The 16,436-nt window shown below is 37.8% G+C and overlaps 1 protein-coding gene across 5 annotated transcripts; it reads right to left on the reverse strand.

Annotated features, from left to right (window-relative positions):
• Nucleotides 1-244: 244 nt before the first annotated feature.
• LOC149730418 (formin-2-like) lies at nucleotides 245-16,085 on the reverse strand. 5 transcript variants are annotated; one of them, XM_089886008.1, is made up of 17 exons: nucleotides 12,148-12,288; nucleotides 11,856-12,072; nucleotides 11,439-11,521; nucleotides 10,149-11,073; nucleotides 9,951-10,077; nucleotides 9,447-9,543; nucleotides 8,852-8,913; nucleotides 8,370-8,467; nucleotides 8,124-8,253; nucleotides 7,458-7,527; nucleotides 6,041-6,174; nucleotides 5,585-5,705; nucleotides 4,238-4,330; nucleotides 4,074-4,125; nucleotides 2,595-2,741; nucleotides 1,972-2,050; nucleotides 245-481 (listed from the first exon to the last, which is right to left on the reverse strand). In XM_089886008.1, exons 4-17 carry the CDS (start codon nucleotides 11,003-11,005, stop codon nucleotides 446-448), a joined length of 2,103 nt encoding a protein of 700 aa, XP_089742134.1. In that variant the 5' UTR covers nucleotides 11,006-11,073; nucleotides 11,439-11,521; nucleotides 11,856-12,072; nucleotides 12,148-12,288; the 3' UTR covers nucleotides 245-445. The 5 variants fall into 5 exon arrangements, 1 of the variants encoding a protein (XP_089742134.1); XR_016385792.1 differs by lacking the exons at nucleotides 245-481; nucleotides 1,972-2,050; nucleotides 2,595-2,741; ... (7 more) ...; nucleotides 8,852-8,913; nucleotides 9,447-9,543 and adding exons at nucleotides 12,875-13,047; nucleotides 13,554-13,635; nucleotides 14,115-14,167; ... (1 more) ...; nucleotides 14,735-14,787; nucleotides 15,235-16,085 and having other exon boundaries at nucleotides 12,148-12,290; XR_016385791.1 differs by lacking the exons at nucleotides 245-481; nucleotides 1,972-2,050; nucleotides 2,595-2,741; ... (7 more) ...; nucleotides 8,852-8,913; nucleotides 9,447-9,543 and adding exons at nucleotides 12,875-13,044; nucleotides 13,554-13,635; nucleotides 14,115-14,167; ... (1 more) ...; nucleotides 14,735-14,787; nucleotides 15,235-16,085 and having other exon boundaries at nucleotides 12,148-12,290.
• Between the last annotated feature and the right edge of the window lie 351 nt (nucleotides 16,086-16,436).

Below are 16,436 nucleotides of genomic sequence, written 5' to 3' on the forward strand. Positions count from 1 at the left end.
AGGATATTAGATGCTGTCATTTTGGACGTCGTGGTTTTATGCAAGACATATTATGGTTGTTCTATTGCAGTGGTCACTAATAAGTTCAATTATGAGCGGTCCAGAAAATACAATTACCCACAAAGTTACATATGTGGTAACTCGTAAGCGTGCACAAGGAACAGAACACCCTTGGTATAATGACTGTCGTTACCCCACCATGCGAGAATAAATAAGTTACATTCAGTTATATTTATGAATCAAATTTTAACGCGTATATATTTATTCCATAATATACTTAAATACTGCAAGGTGTCCCGTGTGTATGGCAATGCAATTTAAAAATACAAATAAAAAGAAAAACAGTAAAAGTCGTGACCCAGAGACACATGTTCACGCACCCGCACAAGTAAAATAATATTTCATTGTTTTATAAATGAACAAAATGATTCTTTCAGTTCTAGCATCACTGATCTGGCAGTTGACCAGCGAGGCGTTTTTTCTGCGTTTAAAATAGAACATTTTACTTAATATTTATGGTATATTAGGTTGGGGTAAAAAGGTTCATTTTATTTCCTGTATCGTCCCATTTAGTAGCAAACAAAGATATTCAAAGAAATATAAAACCGTATCCCCACAACTCCCATAGACCGTTGTTAACTGTTTAAAACACGATCGGGATATTTGGATATTATGTGCTAAAGATGTCCCTTCCACAGCACTATAATAGTTGAAACGATCTCTCCCCGGTTTAGAATCCTACCATTTATGTTCCCACGCCCATCATTGGAAGTAACCGCATATAAAGGACACTTAAACACAAAACCAGATCGAACGCTTGAGTTTCAGGTTCATGAACGTTTCCACTGTTTGCGTTTAAACTATAAGACGACCAGACACATAACAGACACGTGGTTAAATTACACTCCAAACGCGAATTAATACTTTTTATCTAAAGCAGCTTCTGTGAAAATTAGTTTTCGCACCGACGTTACGTCACGTTTTGGTTGGTCTTTTCGGGGTAAAAACTTCACAATTTTAATCATTTTTCGTGTTTTGTTTTAACATAAACTAGAAGCCAAAAATGGTTAACAATTTTTGCCAAATAAAACTATTTTAGATGTTTATTATGCAAGCGATAGTGTATAGTTATACAACGAATAACGTTGTTGCAGTTACATTTTAACACGAAAGTTATCGTAAGCTTTTCGCGGTGAAACATTAGATTGGAAACTCGATCTTTCACAAACTAGCGACACGAGCCAGCTATTCAAGCAACTGTCGCCTTAAAATAACAGAGACGCCAGAAGGAACAGGTTAATGAGACGAGCTTCGCGATTAACAAAACTTATTGTTTGCCTTAACCAGTCTGTTCCTGTACCACAACTTCGTGTGTTGGTTTCTAATGTTTAGTGTTTAGGTAACGAGCGGTAACTTTATATTGTGTTTCATGGCACGAGTAATTAAGAAAGCCATCACACAAGAGCTTCAAGATTGTACAGAGCTTAATACAAGAGCAAATATATTAGTTTAGTGTCCTGTTGCGGCGCCGTGGTCGGTTATGTAGGTAGACCCGGGTCTATAGTTACTTAGCGGCAGTCTGCCGAGCGCTTCACAAAGCGAAGCGTTTATCTATTCGATTTTTGCGGTCGGGGCTTTACACAGTTGGTCAATACGGTTCTTTCGTTTGATGTTTTAAATAAAAAAACATGAAGGTAAAAAAGTTAAAAAATATTTTAAAAACCGGATTATTTTTTGCTCCTTTAGTTAGTTTGTACTTCATAGCAATTTTCATATTAAACGCTAAATTTATTATTAAACAAAACGACCAATATAGTTTTCCCCTATATGACACCATGTTAACGAAGGGGAGGCCGCTTGTTTACGATATCGTTGTGTAAACAACCCTTTGCATGAAACATGGGTGTAATCAAGTATACAAGAGGATATGGCGGTTTGTTGCTTTGATGTGACCGTGTAGATATAACTTACCAAGCATCGCTTGCGGGTTCTTGTTCGTACGACCTGTACTGAACGTAGTTCGTCAACTTTTGTGGCGGCTTCGCTTTTTCTACACAGGAATTAAAAGATAAAAAATAAATAAAGTTAAACATTCCGTTTCGAAAAAAGCTAAAAATCTTCAGCAAAAATAACTGTTTTAAATAAAAAGTTAAAAATTCTGTGGTATTGACATACACTTGTTTCAAACCAAGCTATAACGGCATTTAAAATAAAACAATTTACTTTTTATATTTATGGTAAACTAGTAGGTTGGGGTAAGACGGTACGTGTTTTTATTCTACTTTATCGTCCCATTTTGTAGTAGGGTAAAATAGATACTGTTAGCGCCCAAATCCCATAATAGCTGATCGAATTTGAACAATTAACAACGTTCTTTCACATTTGTAAGGATACGGTTATATCATTCTGTAAAAATTCTTTTTTTACGACTAAATGTCGATAAAAGAAAAAAAAAGAGAATGAAAACATAAACCATCTTACCCTACTATACGCAACTTTCAAAACATTTCAATATATATATTAGAATGTTATATATATATATATATTTATACATAACTTTTTATACACTTTTCAAAAATTAGAATACACTCAACTGTTTTTTCACTTCAGCTCGTATTTGTACCGGCCAAACCTCGCTGAAGTAAACCGAGAATGGAATCCACATGTCGAAGAAATCTTTCGGTTGTTTGATTTTGCTTTTCCCGCAACCACAGTTGAAGTAATGAAGCATGGATTCGAAACTAAAGGGAAATAATCGGTTATTATTTGTTCGTAAATATTCATGTCTTTACAAATATAAACGTTTTACGAAACTTTTCTTACAAAAACACCTTAAACTATTAATTGCACCTCGATACAAGTTAAGTTTTACTGTATTGCAGGTTCGGCAGCCATGCTTTTATTTGACATTTTTCCTCGAATAGATTTCTCCCACAGCGTGTTTTAACGACTGTCGTTTTGCTGTTAATTCCCATTTTCTCGTTGTTTTAATAATCTGATTTTCGCTATCGTATTCGAAGAGATAGATACAACTTATATGTTATGCGTGGAGTTTGGCGTAACTTTGTGTAGATCTGCATTTTAACTTTGAATAAACGCCGTGTTCTTGGATACTTAATTTTAATTAGTCTTAGCTACCGTATTCTGTACGTTATAAAACGTATGTTGTATCAGTAGTTGAAAGCGTGTACGTGTGTGTCCACCACACAAGCCGCGTGGTTATACTTACTTTGCTATACGAGATAGTGGGGGAATCATCCCTATGCCATATCAACCAACTGAAACAAGCTTTAATGACAAGGGGAGGTTGATGTAAAGGACGATAAGACAAGATTCGATGAGGGAGTGTCTGTTTACCTATAACGCTGGGTAACCAGTGCCTGACGCCACACCAATCCTACTTAAACGCCAATTTGCTCAATCCATGCGGCTTAGCCTAGCCAACTGACGCTACCGTCCAATTAGCTGACCACCGGTGTAGGGCCATTGTCTAGCAGGAATATCAAACTTACGATCTGCAGTAAGTTTTATATACGCTGGTAATAAACGGGAATATTAAAACCATGGCCTCGAACGTGGTTAAGTGTTTAATACCATGCACGCTTCCTAACATGGTAATTTGGGATGCGATGAAATAGTAAAGCTAAGTGCTCATGTAGTGTAGTGCGGGTTAATAATATCGGATGTAGGTTTTATATGCACGCGGTTATTATTATGCCACACTATTGTACAGATGGCTACTAATATGCTTTATACATATCCCAACTAGCATGTTAAACAGCGTGCATGCGACATTATATACGTCCCAGATTTGAAGCCATATTTTATGCGGGGAATAAATAGCGTTCGCTGAGGCGCCATGTTCGTGAAATATGATGAGGAAATATGGCAAATAAGAAGACGTTTGAGGATTGTTATTGTAACTAGACGGGCAAGGCGACGGGGCTGTAGCGGGCGCCATTGGTTCTGGTAAGGTCGCCTGTTCATGTATAGACCGGCGCCATAGTTAGCACACGAAAGCTTCTTAACTGACCTTGCAGAAGCGAAGGATTTAATCGAACACACAATATTACCTAATTTTCGAATCCGAGATTTCTTTTTCTTGGTTCGTTATCAAGGCTTGCGCTAAAAATAGAAAATAGAAATGAAATAACCGACGAAGTTATACAATCGGTGGAAACGATAAAAACTTATATTTGGTTGTATTTGGTGAGGATAATTAAAGTTATAAACTAACCTGAGTCAACAAAATCCGTCATTTTTTCGCGAAATGGTTCCACATATTTGTTGTCCTCGTTTTCAACCACCTTTTTTACACGGAGCCGGCAATCTGTGACGTATGAATGGCTTTTGTTACGTCATATGGATCGGAACAAGCGGTGGTTTAAACAAAAACAGTGGAAGTCTATGGTTTGTTGTGGAGGGAGATAAACATGACCGGATAAGCGGGGGGGATTACAAATTAGGCAACACAACGGCGGTATGTCAGATTATAAACCTCAGCCGAGATATGTAACGGCGGGACGACGAGACGACGGGAATGTTTCTCGAGGAAAATGGATTCTATTGTACTTTATGTGGGGCAGGTAGGGGCGTGCGGTGAATATATAGTAGCTTGGGGTAAGATGGCCCATGTTTCATTCGCTTTTATCGTTCGGTAAACAAAGAATATTTAAAGAATTTTATAACACTAGCCCCGCGAGTCTATAAAAGCGTTGTTAATTGTTCAAACGATTAGAAAATATGGGATATTATGTGCTAACGGTATCCCATCTTGCCTCACGGTGTTCTGTTAACTTTGTAGCCATAATTGTTACACGATTAGCTATCCAATGATAGTAGGTAACATGTGGCAGCAGACGCACAGGACGAGACACGGAGTCTGTCGCCCTTTGTATATTTACCGGCGACGCCAGGAATCGTCCGCGGATGGCCAGACTTTATTGACTGTTCCTCACAATAACATAACTAATCATATAGCTAACAAATTATTGCTGGTTTAATATATAAGGCCGAGCGACGGAATTTTGCAAAGCAATTATTTGAATTATTCGCACAGCAAATAGTCATTATGTTGTACGGTTTATATACACACGACTATTTGAAGTGATGGGTAGAATATTAAACATCGGTTTTAAAGCTTAAACATGACATTTGGAGCGGCGTGTATTAAAATGCATATAGTAGGGTAGGGAAAGATGGGACACCTTTAGCACATAATATCCAAATATCCTGATCGTGTTTTAAACAATTAACAACGGTCTATGGGAGTCGTGAGGATATAGTTTTATAATTCTTTGAATGTTGTTTGTTTACTACCAAATGGGACGGGGAAGTAAAACAATAAAGTTGTCCCATCTTCCCCCAACCCTACTATATTAACACTTGTTCATAATTATTATACAAGGTTTATTTCCACCTGTTGCTGCCATAATAGACGTTGCAAACGTGTTTATATTTTCGGCAATATTAGTCGTTTAAGACAGCATTTAAATACAACTGAAATTTTCATACTTAAAAAAAGTGAAATCTTAATAATTTTTCAAAAAACCTGAAATTGTAATATTTAAATGCGATATTTTACCGTTAAGTTTTGTCTTTAGTTTGGTTATTTCGCCACAAATGTCTTCGTATTTAACTTGGGAAGCCCTCATCAATGATAAAGTGTCGGGCACTGGAGCCTTCCATGTTTCTAAGTCGTTGTCCTGGAATATAACCGTTACTTATTCGCGTGTGGTTGTCGAGTTATAACACAAGTGTTTATTGCGCGCCAAAGGTGGTGGCTTCGTACACCTCGTGCCTGCTTACAAGTTACCACGTATGTAACTTATTTATCCTCGCATGGCGGGGCAACCACAACCGTTATAACACGAGTGTTCTGTTATATATACACCACGTGATTTTTTTCTGCATATATTGTTTCAGAAATGGTAGCAGTGTCAAGCCTCGAACCCAAATACTTTAGTCAGGAGGCAATTACTCGCTAAATACAACTCATGTGATAATAAATACAAACAGCAGCAACCCAACAACAACATACTTGTTTAAAATGTCGAATATACAACGAGACAATATAGGAAAGTAACGTCACCCCACCAACGTTAGACTTGACGTCTTTTAACTTTCCGAGGATTTCGAGATCGAAACCACGTGCTTGTCCACGTGATACGTTACCTGCAATGTGATTGGATGAAATATAATCAATGTAACGTATGTAACTTATTTATCCTCGCATGGCGGGGCAACGGCAGTCGTTATAACAGAGGTGTTCTGTTTCATACACCTCGTGCCCGCTTACAAGTTATCATGTATGTAACTTTGTGGGTGATTGTTTTTTCTGTGATGTGATGAAATAAAATCGAGGGTAAAATAAAACATACTGGTATATAATGTCTTTATGACATAATTAATTTATCTCTTCGAATACGATAGCGAAGATCATAATATTTAAACAGTAGAGATAGGGGAATAAGCAGCAAAACAGATAACACACCATACAGATAAAAAGCGGGGAAGAGGTCGTCCGTTATAAGCTGTTGCACCCGAGCCTAATACATACTTTAGTTCATTTAGAAGTTTAACTTGATAATAATTAAACATAAACGGCTCGTTGTTTGTCCGCTAGGTGTAGCGACCACGATTATTTTCTTCAAATTAAATGTAAACGTTTTTAGTAAGCGTTTAACGACTGTCGTTTTGTCGCTATATCCGTCTTTTCGTTATTTGCAATTTATTCAAATACCTAAATAAGAGTTATTACTATTATTAATATAAACTCTCAAAAGAAAAATTATCTGCCTAACTATAATATGATGACAAAAGAAAACAAAATTACGCGTCAGAGTAAATAATATAAGTCTTATAAAAATAAAGCGACAATCGCGAAAAAGCGAAACGAAACGTCACTCAGTGTAGCAGCAATGCAGATATTCGTCATTGTTATGCAGAAGATTGATAGGAGATGTTTTATTGAAGAGACATTTAATATGCGCTAAGGTCGGTTATTCTGTTTAGATAAAAAATATTTTTTTAACGAAAGTAGTATGTGCGTCGCCACCCGTGGTTTGGGAGGTTGTTTACTTTATATAAGAATGGTTAAAACTACAGCAGAGTATCGTATTGTGTTTCTAACTATTGATGGGGAACGTTGAATAGATGGCAGGGGAATAGCTATACAACAGGGGAGGTTATATAGCAGGCGAACGCACGCGATTGGTTTACGTGTCAGTTTAATGGTTTATTTCATGTAAAAGAAAGAGATTTTTGCCCTTTTTATATAAATGACTGAATGTAACTTATTTATCCTCGCATGGCGGGGCAACGACAGTCGTTATAACACGGGTGTTCTGTTTCATACACCTTGCCCACATTGGTAGCAGCATCAAGTCTTAAACCCTGTACCCCACAGTTACGAGGCAACCACTATGGTTCCAGTACAAATCATGTAATATACTTACCCCCGTTCAAATAGTTGCCAACACTTAAAATAATACTCAGCAACTTTTTCACGACGTCTCCACGTAATGTCTACATAGAAATCAACAGCTTGAATTAACAATCTATTTTACAACGTTCTTAATGTGCACGTAGTTGGTTATTATCATTAATTTTACTGCTAAACATGTAAAAATGAATAAATGTAACTTGTTTATCCTCGCATGGTGGGGCAACGGCAGTCGTTATAACACGGGTGTTCTGTTTCATACACCCCGTGCCCGCTTACAAGTTATCACGTATGTAACTTGTTTATCCTCGCATGGCGGGGCAACGGCAGTCGTTATAACACGGGTGTTCTGTTTCATACACCCCGTGCCCGCTTACAAGTTATCACGTATGTAACTTGTTTATCCTCGCATGGCGGGGCAACGGCAGTCGTTATAACACGGGTGTTCTGTTTCATACACCCCGTGCCCGCTTACAAGTTATCACGTATGTAACTTGTTTATCCTCGCATGGCGGGGCAACGGCAGTCGTTATAACACGGGTGTTCTGTTTCATACACCTTCTGTCCACTAAAGGGTGCTGCTGAGCATTTGGTAGCAGCATCCCTAAGCAAGCCATATTCCCTCCTAAACCTTAAAATGTTTTAAAAGAAAAACCTTTTTTAAACATAGTTTCCATACCTTGCAAACGTCATTAATGAGGGCTATAGTCTGTGTGACGTGGCTGACGTCTTGGTCAAACCTTGACATGAAGGTGATGCAAAACAAACGGTGGGAAAGGTCGGGTATTTGCCACAGTTTGTATAGAAATCTGTTGAAAGTAAATCGGTGTAATTCATGTTTTAATTCAAAAGAAAGAGATTTTTCGATTTTTTATATGAATGACTGAATGTAGCTTATTGATCCTGGCATGGCGGGCCAACTTACTCCTCAGGTCGATCAAGTGAAAGTCGTTGATCTTCATCAACTTTCTTCTGGGTCCCAACAAAGTGTTCTATCTTTTCCATTTCACCCAACTGTGGGCGCTGAAAATATGATAAAAAATAATCCAGTAACTAAAGCAGATGTAAATGTAGAATAAGGTTTATAACGTAGGTGTTTGTGAAGTATGTGAGCATTGCAATTAATAGAAACTTAAAGCTAAAGCTACCATCAAGCTTCCATAAAGTAAAAGACGGCAGCTTTTTTGAGCTGCCCCTGACAAAGTTACATACGTGGTAACTTCTAAGCGGGCACGAGGTGTATGAAACAGAACACCCGTGTTATAACGACTGTCGTTGCCCCACCATGCGAGGATAAATAGGTTACATATGTGGTAACTTGTAAGCGGGCATAAGGTGTATGAAACAGAACACCCGTGTTATAACTACCATCATTAAAAAGTTGATGTTAATAAACTAAAAACCCACAATCTCCCATATTGCTTCCATGATCTCCACGTCAACAATGCTTGTGTCTAAAGTTAAGATGGCTGGAACATAATTAATATTAATTAAAATATAAATTGAACTTTAAAAAAATAACATCTAAAAAATATATAGTAAGGTGGAAGAAGATGGGACACCTTTTTCGCTCTATTTTCTTGTCTTAAAACCATATCCTCACGACTCCCGTTGTTAATTGTTTAAAACACGATCAGGATATTTGGATATGATGTGCTAACAGCTAAAGGCGTCCCATCTTACCCTACTGTATTATAAATATATATATTTTCAAGTTTTTTTAACTATATATATATTATACTTTAAACTCCACATTGATAAAAAAAACAAACCATATTAATTAAAAATCAATTAGGTCTAATAACAAATCGGTTTATTATTACGATCTTAGCTACTGTAATCAAAACATAAATAAAAAATGATTCAAACTTATGCTTGTGCACCTAACGTGCAAAATTGTGGAAAAATTTATAAATATATTTTATTGTTTAAATATTTTACGGGTTTAATCAGGTGGAGTGAATCAAGATGTGGAAGGTTAAGAACAGCTGAAGTATTTTACCGTTCTGTATATCATCGACATCAATGTGAAGACTGGATATGAATATTCCAACTGCTTGCGAGCGTTTTAAATCCAAAACTTTTCCAAACTTTTCTTTCTAAAAAACGTAAACAAATATAAATCTAAAAGATTGAAAATTTTGAATTAATAAAATTCAAAATTCTGGCAAAGTATTGAATTGTAGTTTGTTGTAAGACAAAACATACTGGTTAAGGCGAACACCTTTTTAACGAAAGTTCCTGGGTTCAAAGCTCGGTGCTACATCTTTGGTGCGAGTTTTATTTTAACAGCAATTGCTCCAACCTATTGGTTAGTAATGGGTTGTCCAAATTATCAGCCGGACAATAAAATATCACCCACAAAGTTACATACGTGGTAAATCGTAAGCGGGCACGAGGTGTATGAAACAGAACACCCGTGTTGTAACGACTACCATTGCCACGCCATGCGGGAATAAATAAGTTACATATATTTTATCTTCCAAAATATTCAAAGTAATAAAACCTTTTTCTTTTTCTGCCCTATTGTTGTGTTCAAAGGTTTCTTTTGCTTTGTTGAAGAAGTTTTTGCGAATAGATTAACAAGATCCACCTCATCCAGTTTCACAACCTCCACATTTTCCCACAATGTCCTGTGTCATAAATTGGCATGATGGTATTAATTTTAACAATGAGTTGAGTAAATAATAATTAAAAGAATTACTTTTTCTGCTCGATGGTCTGGTTTGAATGACTTTGGTTTAATCTTATCCAGTAGAGGGGTTTCATTGGTTTGAAGGGAGTTACAGCACCACCTGGTGATGGTGGAGGGGGTGGTGCTCCACCCGGTGGCGGGGGAGGGGGTGGTGGTCCACCCGGTGGTGGTGGAGGGGGTGGTGCTCCACCTCGTGGTGGGGGGTGTGCTCCACCCGGTGGCAGGGGAGGGGGTGGTGCTCCACCCGGTGGTGGAGGAGGGGGTGGTGCTCCACCTGGTGGTGGGGGAGGGGGTGGTGCTCCACCCAGTGGTGGTGGAGGGGGTAATGCTCCACCCAGTTGCGGTAGAGGGTGTAGTGCTCCACCTGGTGGTGGGGGAGGGGGTGGTGCTCCACCCGGTGGTGGTGGAGGGGGTAATGCTCCACCCGGTTGCGGTAGAGGGTGTAGTGCTCCACCTGGTGGTGGGAGAGGGTGTGGTGCTCCACCTGGTGGTGGTGGAGGGGGTGGTGCTCCACCCGGTTGCGGTAGAGGGTGTAGTGCTCCACCTGGTGGTGGGGAGGGTGTGGTGCTCCACCCGGTGGTGGTGGAGGGGGTAATGCTCCACCCGGTTGCGGTAGAGGGTGTAGTGCTCCACCTGGTGGTGGGGGAGGGTGTGGTGCTCCACCTGGTGGTGGTGGAGGGGGTGGTGCTCCACCCGGTGGTGGTGGAGGGGGTGGTGCTCCACCCGGTGGTGGTGGAGGGGGTGGTGCTCCACCTGGTGGTGGTGGAGGGGGTGGTGCTCCACCTGGTGGTGGTGGAGGATGTAGTGCTCCATCCGGTGGTGGGGGAGGGCTCATAGAACACGATTGGCTTCCAAGAGATGAACATTTTCCAGCATCTTTTGTCAATAACGGTTTATTCAAGTGTGGAATAAATGCAACCTCATCGGGTTTCAGCTGAAAAACATTATGTAGAACTGTGATATGCAATACGTCTAAAAAGAAAATATATTGTTCATTTAAAACTTAGAATTTTAATACTAGAGGTTTAGGTTAAAGAAGATTAGATAAGCTTACCCAACTGTGTAGGTATAAAGCTACGTTGGGTTAGGTAGAGAAGAACAAATATATTTTAACGAAACTTTTACTTTAGGGAAGCTTTTCAGTCACTTTTACGCAGTATATTATTTTATGGAAAAAAAAGCTGTCGTTTTTGGCTTCATGGCTAGGAAATTTCAATTCAAGGCCTACTCAGTTCATAATGAAGCAATCATATTATGTAAAATGGCACCTTGAAAAGGTAATTGTTAGTTATTGCATACCTCGCTGAATGAAACCTCTGTTTGAGTTGCGATGCTGGATTGGTCGATCTTTGTCTTTAAACGATTTGAATTGTTTCGAAAACCTTTATGAATATTAAATTCAAATCAATGTTGGCATACAAGTAAGTTTCACATGTTTACTACGGTGTCAGTCATATATAAGTTTTATAAACAGAAGTCCTAAATGTGTTTCGAAAATTCCGCAAATAAATCTACTTTATGCAAACATTATGTGGAAGAGAACTTAACTTTAATCATAGTAATATAAACAAGCACGAGGTGTATGCAACAAACCACTTACAACAACAACTTACAACTGTTACAACAACTGCCGTTGCCCCAACACACAAGGGTAAATAGGTTACATATGCGGTAACTCGTAAGCCACACGAGGATAAATAAGTTACATTCATTCACCTTCATTTGGACTTGTAGTTGTAATAGAAGATAAATCAGCAACTGAAATATAGGAGTTTAACTTTGACTGGACAGTAGTGGGCAGCCTCTGTTGTTTTTCACTTGGTAACGAATTTCGTTTCATGTTTTTAGGCTCAGATGGTAATTGTTCAAGATTTGGCTCACTGGTTGATTTGTATCTTTGTGTTGGTTCAAACCATTTGTACAAACCATTCAACTGTGTGGAAAAAACATTAATTCAGCTCTGATTAACCAAGGACAGTAACAAGTGAAATGTTTTATTTATACTTACTTTAAATTTTGCTCCAGGAATATTTGTTTGTGTGCGTAGAATTCCACATTTTAAAAGTTTTTCACAAAACTCAGTCACAAAAACATCATTACAATTGTCTTTATATTTGCCACCACATAATAACCAATTTAGCAAAGTTTCACCTGAACAGAATACAGTAGTATAAAAATAATACAAAACATGTTGTACTGTTTTCATCTTAAAAACTATCTTTATAACTACAAAGTAACATGGTAACTGATAAATGAACACAAGGTGTATGAACACCTGTGTTATAACGACTGTCGTTTTCCAGCTGCGCGAGATAAAGCGAGTTCCATTCAATATTTTTGATGAATATTTACCACCACGTATGTAACTTTGTGTGTTACTGTTCTTTAGGTATGACATTTTAAATCACCAATGAATAAGTGACCAATTATGGAACATATGAAGGCATATGAAGGCTTACAAAAGTTGCAGCCTCGAGCTTTGAGCCCGGTATCCTAGTCACAATAAGCTTCTAACCAAACACCACCACAGGGCAATACTAAACAGCGTGACAACATTAGTCATCTTTCGTGGTTTTATTAATCGATGTTGTGTAAGTCGTTTTATTAAATTAAATGGAAAATAATCCAAAACATTTTGATATTTTACCTTAGTCCTGATGTCTATTATGGAAGGCGAGTTAATATCAGTTGACCAGCTACAGAGTTTAATATTAAACAACATGAATACAATGTACCTGAGAACGTGCTGTTAGTTGAGACATCAACCAAACTCCGTTGAGCCATGTTACAATAACAAGGTGTTCCACCATCATATAACACAGGGGATGGACCACCAACTAACATATTAACCTCAGCATCAACAACAACACTATTCACAACTTCTCTCGCAACATCTTCTAATCTCCTGCTGAAACAGCTTACACATATATATTGTTGTGCTCAGTTTGAAGCAGTACAATATCATATTAACTGCCGGGCAAATGATTTGTGTGCAATAACCTACGCAACATAGTGATTCACATGGTTAAATAATCACAATGAGGTTTTTGCATTACAGAACTTAAAATTGAGGGATGCTGCATTATGAATTATTCGAAAGTTACTCTATACAAGTATTTATTAGTGTTTCTTATTTTTATTAAAGGCAGATAGAAAAAAATTATGGGAGCTTAAGGTGGCTGTACACAGTATCCGGAATTCATCCGTTTTGTCTGTTTTGTCCAGTTTACACTGCCGCATGTGGAACTTGGTAATGGGTTTGCATACGACTTCGCAAGCGAATTCGCCGGATACTGTGTACAGCCACCTTTAAGCTAAACCTGACACAAAGCTTTTAAAAAACAATGCTAAATTTAACATGTTGCTAACAAACATATTGGGTGACTTTTATTATACAGCGAAATAGGCGAATACCGTTGTTCTGTGGATATTTCTTCATGCTCATTCGATGGTAAACTTTTCACATGGCTTTGAGGTTTTGAACTTTTTTTAGACTCTACGAAAAAAAGACTGTATTATAAAACGTAAAAAATATGGGGTTTGTGAATGGATGTCTTCAATGGTAATGATATTGTATGAAAGTTTCATACACCTCGTGCCAGCTTACAAGTTACCACGTATGTAACATATTTATCCTCGCATGGCGGGCAACAACAGTCGTTGTATGTTACTTTGTAGGTGATTATTTTTTTGGATTTTTTTATTTTTTTTATGTATGGCTGATAATTTGGACAACCCAGTGACCACTGGGTTGGAGCAATTGCCGATAAAGGTTTTGCTCAAGAAGATATACGCCCTTACGCCGAGAATAAGCAGAAGATATTTGCCCTTACGCCCTTACGTCGAGAATAAGCAAGACAGCTCAAAAATGCTGTCGTCTTTTACTTAGGGAAGCTTCAGCTTCGTGCTTTTCACAATTTTAAGATTAGTTACCATAAGTAACAAATATTAACCAAGCGTAAACTACTTTGTTACCTGGAACGACTTCAAATGTTATTTCATCTTCAGATTTCACTCTGTCTAATAATCTGAATACAGTAAAGCAGTTGTAACATGGCTGTCCTACACATGGTGTATTCATACACGATACACCTCATGCTTACGGTTGATTATAACATAGGTGTCTTCTTATACACCAGACACACATAGTGAATTCATACGCCCCATGCTCACTGTCGACTTTACCTTGAACTTTTAGTAGTTAAACAAAATCCATCATCGGTGATTTGTAATTCCTTTCTTTTAGTTGACAGACTTTTACTCCGCCCACTTGTTTGTAAACTTCTTTTATTGTGACTGTGACCTTTCGATTTTCCTACGACAAGTTTATCTATATCTATTATATATAAAATACTAGATTTGAGCTCAGAATACTATGTTTCCACGAACAGGAGGGGCCTAGGGTAAAGACATAAGCGCCAAACTGTTTAAAACACAGGGAAGTATGGATAGTTATGCGCACATTCCTATGAAACAAATATGGTTCCTATGTTTACTGGTTAATGCAGTGCAGAAAATTTTAGGGTTGGCCTGCCGACCCTGCCACCCCAGGTTTGGCGCCTATGGCACCAAAATACGCCCCTGTCATGCAATACCTGAAGTGATCAAGTTATATCTTCGGCCATTGTTGCTCTCAGTGTTCCCCATGCTGCAATAAAAGATTCATATTTATGAACCACACTTGATATATGAATATAAACATGTAACTGCTATAACTGGGCTTGAGGAAAATTTTGTTGTAGGTGTTTTCCAACCTGTTCAAGCGGACAACCAGGAAAATGTCAAGGTGATAATTATGTTTGCGCTGTGCTTATCCAATGACTTTTATGACGCCATAGTCAAGTACCTACATAACTTGCAACTTAGGAAATCTTGTGTTAATCTGTAGCCATAAACATGACAATCCCTTTAAAATTAATTCGTTGTGTAAGTTGTTTCAAATTTTACAACTTTTTTTAAATTTAAAAAATACAGAAGTCATGCCATTGGCAACACATTTCAATAACATGTGTAGTCTATATTTTTGGTCAGTTTAATTAATATAAACCAACCAAACACACAAATGGTTGCAATAGATAATAGAATAAACACCAACCTTTTACCACAAGTACTTTTTACCGACAGTAATCTATCATAACTTGGATTTAATTGCAAAGTATCTGATTTAGCAGATTTAGTGGAAGCACGACTTATTAATTCCAAAGCATTTGAATTGTTGTTGCTGTTGTTGTTGTTGTTTCCCTGAAATTTTGCTGCAGTTACACAGTACGCGCATTTTCTTTTAAATAATTCATTAGGTTTCTTCTGACTGCTTGGGTTTAGACTATCTTCAGTATACAGGGAGCTGGAATTACTTTCGGGATTTGCACTATGATAATACAGCCCACAAGGAGCCATCATGTATTGATTTTTCTTGTTGGATTGATCAGAAAGATTCAGCTGGCTACAGTAGCAGTTTTCAACTACAAGCAACTCAGTAGCTTTAGTACATGCAACATCATTATGATGGACATTGTTATCCTTAGTTTTGTTTTGATTTTGTACAGGCAAATATTGTATGTCAACAGAAATATCCGGCAAAGGTGGCTTCCAATACTGGTTATCAGAAAAAAGATCTAACATTATCAGGATCGAGGCCAAACTACGGAATCGTTCATCTAGTTAACAATGGTCCACGAATCTTATGCACTAAAAACTGGATACAAACGTTTCGGTTATCAAACGAAAACTACAACACAATCTATTTTTTTTAAATAAGTATTAAATATCACCTTTGTAACTTACCTTTTTCTTAAACCATAACAAACGAATGGAAATATAAGATCAACGGTTTGTTTACAGCCGACAGCATACATACTTGTCGGATTAAAATTCGTTCAATGACGTCATATATATTTTTAAGTGGCGATTTAGCGTTGAACAAATACCCAAAATGTGGGAGTTATGCCATAACTGTTCAATTAACTATTTGTTCTTTATGGTTGTTTTAATCGTGTTTTGTAAAACATATATTAAAGCGTTTTACAAAATCATTTCGAAAAATTATTCTCAATTAAATGTAAACTTTTAGCGTCTAGAATTTAGTTTCCCAAGTTGAGAAGTTCTGTTATTTATCAACAGACTGATAAAGTGACACAGAGCAACGGGAAACCTGGTTATCATGGAGATTGGTTCCCTGGTTATCCGAAAAGAGGAAATAGACGCGAGACGTGGACTGGATTGTTGCTTAACATCGTAACACTAAATTCAACCACCAACCACGGAATGCGGAATTATCCCCCGACATTAGATGCTGAG

Source organism: Ciona robusta, chromosome 10, assembly GCF_009617815.1.
Source record: "Ciona robusta chromosome 10, ASM961781v2".
Taxonomy (NCBI): domain Eukaryota; kingdom Metazoa; phylum Chordata; class Ascidiacea; order Phlebobranchia; family Cionidae; genus Ciona; species Ciona robusta.